General features: G+C 38.1%; 1 protein-coding gene across 1 annotated transcript; it reads left to right on the plus strand.

The window, feature by feature from the left end:
* Positions 1-6713: 6713 nt before the first annotated feature.
* Positions 6714-8449, plus strand: LOC121994412 (ubiquitin C-terminal hydrolase 12-like). Its single transcript, XM_042548456.1, has 4 exons — positions 6714-7025; positions 7290-7846; positions 7997-8160; positions 8248-8449. The coding sequence occupies exons 2-4, from the start codon at positions 7533-7535 to the stop codon at positions 8400-8402; spliced, it is 633 nt and encodes a 210-aa protein (XP_042404390.1). The 5' UTR covers positions 6714-7025; positions 7290-7532; the 3' UTR covers positions 8403-8449.
* Positions 8450-10743: the final 2294 nt, after the last annotated feature.

Here is a 10743-nt window from a genome sequence, read left to right on the forward strand (position 1 = left end):
ACAAGAACCGAGACAATCTATTCCGACTTATCCTTATGAGATATATATTTCTTTGTCCTTTCTTTGCATGTTCACGTGTTAAGTATGCCTGAAAAAACATTGACAAGTTATAAATGCATGGGAACATCACAAGATTTTAAATAAGTAATATACCATAATATATCTATTCTGCTGTTAATATTTCCAATTATGCAAAGACTCGTAACATCTTGGTGTCAAATATAGTTGATATAGGGTGTTAAATGTGGATCCTGGGTTGATGTAGAAGATAAAGTTAAGATAATAGAGTGGTTAAAGTTAAGGTGAGATGACGGTTTAAGTTAAGGGAGGATGTCAGTCAAAAGGTCATTGTTAAACAGGACTTAGTCCCTCCTGCAGTACTAAGGCCCCCAATACAAGGATGATCGGCCCAATAGACGATCGGGTCTTCTAAAGGTGCCAAAACACTTTGTGTGTATCCAACTGCTCATTCATCTAGGCTGAAGAGGAGACTTGTTTGCCTAAAGATAGTCTAGAACATATTCGGTCAAGTCTCAGTGATCCAGTATTACTCTACAACTTCATATACTACCGGTCAAACATTCTGGCTTTACTGTTTATTTTCCAGCCCTCTATGTACAATCGGTCATTGTAAAAAGGTGACTACTCATAGAGCTTGATACCCTTAGTCTCGCAGAGCATGCTAGTAACTCGCAATAGAAACCTGATCGAACTTAGATGGCTCAGGATATTACTTTAGTGACCAAGGACCAATCTCTAGATGTAGGGCCGATCGATTGAAAGAATTGGTCAAATCTTTTGGGCCTTTCTCTATTCTTCATAAGCAAGCATCCATGCATATGGTCGGCCAGTCATAAAACCGTCTCGACCCAAGGGACTCGTTTCTCTATTATTCACTCAGATCTCCAACATCACACGATATGTTCAAACAACCTTAAAGACAGAGCGTTCTTATAGAAAGCAGTGACTCTGTTATATATTGATCTACCACTAGATTAAGTGGTCGGTCGACTAAACTTCCAGTCAGGACGTATCCAGGGACAACACTGTCAAAGAATCTTAATAACATATCAAAGAATAACAGCCATTTGTAAGAGAATATTCTTCTTTGATGAGACATGCCTTTAATGGAGCATTCCTCGAAGATGATTATGCTTTACTTAAATCAACACTTTATGACAGCACATTCCTTTAATCGTCTCATTTATGGCGTCAATTATAAAAAGGGTGCACAAAAGTAATGGAAGATTCCTTGGACCATGGCTATACGCCTTGCAGAATGTATATATTCCGTTGCTCGACAACTCTTGACATCTAATATTCTCTATCATCTCATAATTGCGGAGGTTATAAAGGTGATATATAAACATGAGTCCTCTCCGATTACAAGGTACGCATACTGCTTCCATTCTACTACGCACACATCCTGCCACCCATTTTTACTGTTCTACTTTTTTGCTCGGTTGATATACTGGCTTGAGAGTCGGAGGGTCTTTGTCAGGGACCACTCTTTAGTTTCTGGCACTGACGTTATGTTGGCTTATTTAAGTGTATGCAAGGAGCTTAGCACATCTAGGGGTGTAAATGAACTAAGCTACTGATGAGCTATTCGAAAATCGATTCGATAAAAGCTCGTTTGAACTCATTTAATGAGACTCGTTAAAATAAAGAAACTAAGCTCAAGTTTCACAATATTAAGCTCCTTAGCTCGGGAATATGTTGGTTAAGTTTATGAATCAAATTTTAAATAAAAAAATAATAGTTTTGATATTGAATTTATATATTTTACACTCTACTTATGAAACATATAGATAAATATATTAAATTTATTTATTACAATAAACTTATAAATTTTAATAAGAATATTATAATTTTCTCTAAATATATAATTTAATTTTTAATAAATATTTTTTAAACTTGTTTAGGTTTGATAAAAACTTGAATAAGCTTGTGAGCCATAAATATATTCATTAAATAAAGCTTGAGCTCGACTCGATTATAAATGAGTCAAACTCAAACATTCAAGAGTTTGGTTTGGCTCGACTCGATTACATCTCTAAGCGCACCGACCTATTGTTTTTTGATTTAATCTGGAGGACTATAAGTCCATATATATAATGAACATCTATTATCAACCCATCGATAATAATAGATGTGTGACTATAAGTTTATATATATACTGAACATCTATTATAAATAAATAGATGATAATAGATGTGGGACTATAGGTTCTACACATATGAGATCCACATCCAATTACTTGAAACTCATTAGACATAAGTTAGATTATTTTAAAGGGTTCAAATTGTATTCATGTGTGCAACTTACAAATAAGCCCACCTAATAGGGATAATTATATCCAACAGGCCAGACCTTTTAAAGTTGCCAAAACACACTTTGTGTGTATCCAACCACTCATTCATCCAGCCGAAGAGGAGACTTGCCAGCCTAAAGAACGGTCTAGAACATATTCGGTCAAGTCTCAATAATCTTGTCTTACTCAGAATGCAACTTTATATACGACTGGTCAAACATGCAACCTTTACTGTTTATTTTCCAGCCCTCCTATGTACAATCGGTCGAGTAAAAAGGTGACTAATCATAGGGCTCGATACCCTTAGCCTCGCAGAGCATGCTAGGTAAGTCTCAATAGAAACCCGACCGGACTTATATATATGGCTCAAGATATTACTTCAGTGACCAAGGACCAGTCTCTAGATGTAGGGTCGACCGATTGAAAATACAATAGTCTTAGCTCTCCAGTTATTCTCCGTGCAAGCACCCTTCATATGGTTGAAGTAAACCTTACACTCCAAGGGACTCATTTCTCTATTATTCACTGAGATCTCCAACATCACACGATATGTTCGAATAGCCTTAAGACAGAGCATTCTTACATGTTGGTGCAATATTCCCTAGGTCAAGGTTGACCTGCTTGACTGAGCTTAATTTGGATCAAGCTCGAGTCTTGATATTTGAGTTTCAATGTTTGACAATACATGTAAGCAATTGTCTATGTGAGGAGATTGTAAAGGAGAGTCAAGTAGGTCAAGGTTGACTGGATACTTGACTGGAAATCCTGGTGAGTGAAGCCAGGTGAAAGACCTAGTGATTGAAGCTAGGCAGTATGGAAAATCCTGGTGAGTGAAGCCAGGTGAAAGTCCTGGTGAGTGAAGCCAGGCAGATGAAAAGACCTAGTGAGTGAAGCTAGGCAGATCGAAATCCTGGTGAGTGAAGCCAGGTGAAAGACCTAGTGAGTGAAGCTAGGCAGTTGGAAATCCTGGTGAGTGAAGCCAGGTGAAAGTCCTAGTGAGTGAAGCCAGGTGAAAATCCTAGTGAGTGAAGCTAGACAAAAGGGAAGTCCTGGTAAGTGAAGCCAGACACAGGAAATCCAGATGGATCAAGGTTGATCAGACATCTGGTATTGGGAGGTCCAAGTAGGTTAAAGGGATTGACCGGATACTTGGCACGAGGAAATTCAAATGGGTCAAAGTTGACCAGACATCTAGTGGAAGTCCAAGTGGGTCAAAGGGATTGACCAGATACTTGGTGAGGGAGTCCTAGTAGGTCGAGGGTGACCAGATGCTACGCATGATGTACCAACATGTCAGGGTTGACCGGATGTTGGTTTAGGGGATTTTGGACTTGGTTTTGAGCAAAAACTTGAGCTGGATCGATTGGCTCATGCCCAATCGTTCGGCTGATCGATTGGGTGAGTCCCCGCGACAAAGGCTTCCCCAATCGATCGGTGGATGGATCGATCGACCGATCGATCCAGACAATTTCAAGGAGCACAGAGGCGCTCTGGATCGATCAACCGATCGATTCAAAGCCTCCCCAATCAATTGTGAGCACTCCAATCGATTGGGATCTGACCGTTAGCGCAGGATATAGCCGTTGTCGAGCTCTTCCTTCACCAACACTTGCACTGTTCAGCTCTGATCTATACAGCAGCTTCTCCACAGCGTTCTTCCACTCTCACTGCCAGTTCTTGGAGGATCTTGGAGAGACATCCAAGTCAAGAGGCATGACTACAACAAGAAGAAGAAGCTAGGGTTAGAGTTTTCATTGCATATATTGTAAGATATTTCTTGTATTTGTCTTCTCTTGCTTTCTTGTTGTATTGAGAGTATTGTAGGGCTTCTCCGCCTTCGGTAGTTATCGAAAAAGAGTGTTTACATAGTGGAGGGTGCGTGAGTGTATGGATCCTTGGATTAGTCACCTCTTCTTGAGGTAGATACCAAATAAATCCTAGAGTTAGCGTTGTGTGGTTGTTTCTTTGTATTTTCCGCTGCATATCTTTCAAGAAGCAAGCAACGACGAGTACGAGATCGCGCTGAGCTATTCACCCCCCCTCTAGCTACATATTTGGTCCCAACATTACAGAAAGCAATGGCTCCGTTATATATTGATCTACTACTAGATTAAGTGGTTGGTCGGCTAAACTTCTGGTCAGGACGTATCCAGGGGACAACACTGTCAAAGAATCTTAATAACTTATCAAAGAATAATAGTCGTTTGTAAGAGAATATTTCTCTATGATGCCGCGAGCCTTTTAATGGAACATTTCTCGAAGATGATTATACACTTTATGACAGCATATTCCTTTAAATGTCTCATTTATGACGTTAATTACAAAAAGGGTGTACACAAGTAATGGAAGATTCTTTGGACCATGATCATACGCCTTCTAGAATGTATATATTCCGTTGCTCGACAACTCTTGACACCTGACATTCTCTGTCATCTCATAATTGCGGATGTTATAAAGGTGATATATAAACAGGGGTCATCTCCGATGATAAGGTATGCATACTTCATCCATTCTACTACGCACACATACTGCCACCCATTTTTACTGTTCTATTTTTTACTCGAGTGATATACTGGCTTGAGAGTCGGAGGGTCTTTGTCAGGGACTACTTTTTATTTTTTTGGCGCCGACTCTCTGTTGGCTTATTTAAGTATGTGCAAGGAGCTTAGCACACCTAGGGGTGTAAATGAACCAAGCCACTCATGAGCTATTCGAAGCTTGATTCGATAAAAGCTCGTTTGGACTCGTTTAATGAGGCTCGTTAAGATAAACAAACCAAACTCAAGATTCACAATATTCGACTCATCGTGCTCTTTAAGCTCATGAATCAAATTTTAAATAAAAAATAATAGTTTTGATATTAAATTTATATATTTTACACTCTACTTAAGAAATATATAGATAAATATATTAAATTTATTTATTAGAATAAAATTATAAATTTTAATAAGAATATTATAATTCTCTAAATTTATAATTTAGTTTTTAATGAATATTTATTAAATTCGTTTAGGCTTGATAAAAGTTCGAATAAGCTCGTGAGCCATGAATATATTAATTAAATAAAGCTCGAGCTCAGCTCGATTATAAACGTATCAAACTTAAATATTCAAAAGTTTGACTCGACTCAACTCGATTACACCCCTAAACACACCGACTTATCATTTTCGATTCAATATGGAGGACTTGCCCGATCAATATTATAATCACTTACCTAGCACATAATCGCCCGTTTTCAGACCTGATGAATAGTCTTAACAAACAAAATATTACATGCATCACATTATCTTACATTAATATATTCCATCCACAATACTTTTTAAAGCTAAGACTAACCTTTGCATCGTTATAAAGCACACTATATATGCAATCAAGTTAAAAACTTTTTAGACAAGCACATGATCATTGAACTTCAATGGCGGGTGGAAAGTCAACTAGCCAATGATTGTGAAAAGGCTTATTAATTGCATTGCTTGTCTAGTTGATTCTTTTTTCTGTTGTCATACTCTGAGTCGACTAGCTAATAATTAGACAATCCGCCTTCGCTTGGCTTACAAACCATTATAAACTTGTCCCAAAATTTGAGACTTAAACTGGTTGTCAAATATGATCTAGGAATTTATCCTATTCAATAATTAACCTTAGTAACTTATTCACTGCTTAAACAATCACCACATTATTACACAACTCCTCCGCTAGCTTTAAGTCCACTTAGCTACCTCCTAAACTCCAAGTGAAACAACTTGATTTGTGTCCACCAAGCTCCATCTTAATAATTCGTTGCCATTGAGTGCATGACATTTGAGGATATTTTTCTCTAATTTAGAGGTGGCCATGATAGAGGACCCCAACTGAGCTTTTTCCTTGGCGCACAAGTGACCAGAGCTAACGAAACAAAGAAAAGATTGTTGGAACAATAAATGAAAAATAAAATAAAACTGCCGCCACCAATAGATTAATACTATAATTCTTTGTAGAAGAAGAAACCAGAGCCATAATGAGCGAGGTGATTTTTCTCATATTACGAAGGATTAGATATACGGAATGTAGGAGACATTTAAATAAATGCAAGGATGTAAAATGATTTATTAGAGCGAGGCTAACGAAGCAAAAGTGGCAAAAGGGCGTTAGAAGGTTCTGGCTCCCATAAAAAAAAAGGAGATTTACATCTTTTCTAGAGACTTTTATCCTCCGTTTTAATAGAATATAAAAAATTTCTCTACTAAACGTTTTATTATGTTTACTTTATTAAATATTTAAAAGGGATGAAAAATATATTTCATGAGCGGATAATTTTGTAGAGAAAAATTTATCCCATACGAATCGGACGGGAAGTAAGGAAAGAAAATTATATAATATCTGGGTTTTTTTTCCTCTTTCACATCCGCCACTCCTCTACTCCCCGCCGACTCCTCTCATGTGATTGATCCACTGCCCGCGTTCTTCTTTAGCAACTGAATGTTGAAATTTTGCTTGATATATATGAAGAAATGTTTTTGGTATCCCATTCATAAACAACACAGAGTGAAAGATTTACAAGAACAGAAAGTTGTGGCGACCCCCAAATATGTTATCAATCCAAAGGAAAGTGGAGAGGAGGCGGGCCAGAGAACTGATCCATTTAGGTGGATGATTGATGGTTTCTCAACAATTGCAAATCGAGGTGCTGATATGCATTACTCAAGAGTTTCACAGCCTGTGATTTTAACTGGTAATTCTAATTTATTTATTTGTGTGTGTTGACATGTTGTTCTTCGAAAACAAATCACATGTTCTTCAACAAGAGAAAATCAAGCTTTTGTAGTACATAAGTTTTGAGTAGTGTTTTACTAGACAAATTAACACTACTTCAGGCTTAATTATTCAATACAATTGAAATTTCTTTGTTTGTTCGATAACATTTAAGATCTTCAGAAGACTTGGCAAAAGAAAATGCTTTGTGAAAGATAGCTAATAGAAGAACTATTAACTGCAGGAAGTTGCAACTGGAATCAGTTTTAGAAGAAGATGGTGAGAAATATGTTGGTCTTTACCTTTCAAATGATGATGCAGATTCAAAAAGCTCAGAGATCAAGGCAAGCTACAAGCTCTTCATATTTGATCAACTACATGCGGAGCACATACAAAAGGAAGGTGACAAAACATTTGAAGTTCCAGAATAATTGATCATAATACAGGAAGTTGCTCTTACCGGGACTTGTTGGTGTAGTTAATTATCATGTTATTATCTTCATTTGTGTTTTTTTATGTAGGCGAAGACTATTTCCATAGCAAATCCCATGGATTTTGTTGTAAGGTTGCATTGAACAAGTTCAACAATCCAAAATCTGGTCTACTTGTCAATGATCGTTGCGTCTTTGGAGCTCAAATCTTGGAGGCTTTTGCATGCAAATCAGACAAAGAAGGAATCCATGAATCCTTGTCCCTTAAAAAGGACCCAACTCCTCGAATATATACTTGGGTAATCAAGGATGTTTCCAAATCTAAGGAGACACTAATTTCTGGAGCTTTTGCTGCAGGCGGCTACAACTGGTATTCCGTTACTTGTTCTTTAATTGATCATAGCTTCGAGAATATAAGATTTAAGATATTGGGGCGTCGGTGGCGAGCGTATTCGCCTTTTGTCATCATATAAGATTTAAGATATAATTATTCGTTTTGTTTGATATTCGACTTGTCTAGGTGTATCTGGCTCTTTCCAAACTTAGACATATACAAAGACTCCCTTGGTGTTTTCTTGAGGATGGACAATAATGCTGCTAGTCTTTCTTCCAAGACAAGTGTCTATGTGGATTTTAGCCTTTGCTTGTTGGATCTACACAATGCCAACCATCGGAAGCTTACAGGTTTTGACAATTTGATTGAGTTCCCTGCCTACGCTACAACTTGATCGAGCAATCATCTGAATGTGTTTTTCTTATTTATTTTTGCAGTGAAATATTTGTTCTCGTCAAAGAGTGTCGGTTGGGGATTTTCCAAGTTCTTAAGCTGGAAAGAAGTACAAGATCCATCTAGAGGATTTCTGCTCAACGATACATGCATCGTTGAAGCATCCGTTGGGGTCCTTGGAGTAGACACCATTCATTGAACAGTAATCAAAAGAATTCATTTTGACTTAAATAAGATTACCTGTTCCTTCTTCCAGAGCCGATCTTTGCTGTTTAAAGAAAGACGCTGGACGAAACTATTAATAATGTCCTAATTTTATTCTTCCATCAATTTATATAATAATTATTTTAATCTATAAAATTCTATTTCTTAAAATGGGATAGAATATTTTTTTAATTGTAAGATGATTTTTTATCACAAGATGATCATTCCTTTTTATATTTATGTATAATAGAAATTAAAAAAAAATGAAGCACCAATTCTAAAACTATGGATATAAATCCTTTTTTCATTTCTATACTATTAAAATTATCTAAGAATAATTATTCTATTTGTACTCAATTTTATTAAGAATACAAGAAGAAAAATACTGACAGAGAAGAAAAACTGACACAAGAGAGGATGCACAACGTGCCGACGAATTCATTTTTCGTGATACAATTTTACTTTATGCATTTTCTGCTGATATGTTAATTGATACAGGTAGTTCATATTCTTTTATATCTTGTGCATTTATGAGAGAGATTGGTAGACTACCTTCTCATAGACCACGGCGATTGACCGTCTCCTTACCATTTGGTGATACTTTGGATGTCAGTCAGGAGGTCAGAGGTTGCCCGTTGGACTTTGGTAACGTTATACTCACTGTAGATTTGTTGGTATTGGAAATGGTCGAATTTGATATTATCCTGGGCATGGATTGGCTATCAGCATATCATGTCACAGTTGATTGCCAGAAGTGGATTGGCTATCAGCATATCATGCCTCTTGGGATTTCACTGGCATCAGAGACTATGAGATATCAACCATATCTACGATTCAGGCTCAGAAACTGCTGTCACATGGATGTCAGAGATTTCTATTGTCGTTGATCGATACTGACGATAGCAGTAACCCTCAGCTCTCAGACGTTCCAGTGGTCCGAGAATATCTAGACGTATTTCCAGACGAGCTTCCAGGTTTGCCTCCCTGAAGGCAAGTGGAGTTTGCTATTGAGTTGATTCCGGGGACTGCACCAACATCGAAAGCTCCTTATCGTATGACACCGAAAGAGTTGGACGAACTGAAGGTTCAACTCCAGGAGTTATTGGATAGGGGATTTATTTGCCCTAGTGTATCTCTGTAGGGTTCTCCCGTACTATTCGTCAAGAAGAAGGATGGTACTCTGAGGTTGTGCATCGATTATAGGCAGTTGAATGCAGTGACTATCAGAAATAAGTACCCCTTGCCATGGATTGAGAGGATTTATTTGATCAGCTTAGAGATACATTAGTGTATTCCAAGATTGATCTGCGGTCTGGATATTCAGAAGACAGCTTTCCGCACTAGATACGGACATTATGAGTTTTTGGTAATGCCATTTGGGCTTACCAATGCTCCAGCAGTATTTATGGATTTGATGAACCGTATCTTTCTGGAGTATCTAGACCAGTTCGTTATTGTGTTTATCGATGATATATTGATCTATTCACGTTCCGAGGAGGAACATGCACAGCACCTTCGCATAGTCTTGGAGACTCTTCGACGACATCATCTGTATGCGAAGTTCAGCAAGTGTACATTTTGGCTATCCTCAGTTGGTTTTCTAGGACACGTGGTGTTAAGCCGAGGCATTTCAGTAGATCCTCAGAAGATCGAGGCCATCACTAGCTGGGAGCAACTGAAGTCAGTTCAGGAGATTCGTAGTTTCTTGGGACTGGCTAGATATTACAGACGATTCGTTGAGGGTTTCTCCAGTATTGCTATGCCATTGACACGTCTGACTAGGGAAGGCGTGAAGTTCACGTGGACAGAGGCTTGTGAGACCAGCTTTCAGGAGCTGAAGCGGAGATTAGTATTAGCACCAGTTTTAGTTTTATCTTCCGGAGAGGACAGATTCGTACTTTACACAGACGCATCTCTACAAGGCTTGAGCGCTGTTTTGATGCAGCATGGCAGGGTAGTTTCCTATGCTTCTCGTTAGTTGAAGGAGCATGAGAAGAACTATCCGGTATATGATTTAGAGCTAGCCGCTATTATCTTTGCTTTGAAGATTTGACAACATCATCTTTATGGTATTACCTTTGAGATTCTTACTGACCATAAGAGTCTCAAATATATTTTCACACAGAAGGAGCTCAATCTCCGACAGAGGAGATGGATGGAGTTCCTGAAGGATTATGATGACACTATTAGCTACTGATCCGACGGTAAAAATCTGGAACCCCATAAGGAGTCAACGCTGAGGGGAGGTCAAAGGGTCCAGTGGTTCGCTGGAAAAGGGCGAGCCGACCGGACTCAGAAGAAAGGGAAATCTGATAGTAAAAGGCACCCTGGTAGGG

Source organism: Zingiber officinale, chromosome 6A (genome assembly GCF_018446385.1).
Source record: "Zingiber officinale cultivar Zhangliang chromosome 6A, Zo_v1.1, whole genome shotgun sequence".
Taxonomy (NCBI): Eukaryota; Viridiplantae; Streptophyta; class Magnoliopsida; order Zingiberales; family Zingiberaceae; genus Zingiber; species Zingiber officinale.

What these genes read in the sequence shown, in the direction of transcription:
- LOC121994412 (XM_042548456.1), top strand. Translation starts at nt 7,533, where the DNA reads ATGTTATTATCTTCATTTGTGTTTTTTTATGTAGGCGAAGACTATTTC. An exon ending in GCTGCAGGCGGCTACAACTG is followed by an intron (nt 7,847 to 7,996) that starts GTATTCCGTTAC and finishes CGACTTGTCTAG; the next exon opens with GTGTATCTGGCTCTTTCCAA. An exon ending in CAACCATCGGAAGCTTACAG is followed by an intron (nt 8,161 to 8,247) that starts GTTTTGACAATT and finishes TTATTTTTGCAG; the next exon opens with TGAAATATTTGTTCTCGTCA.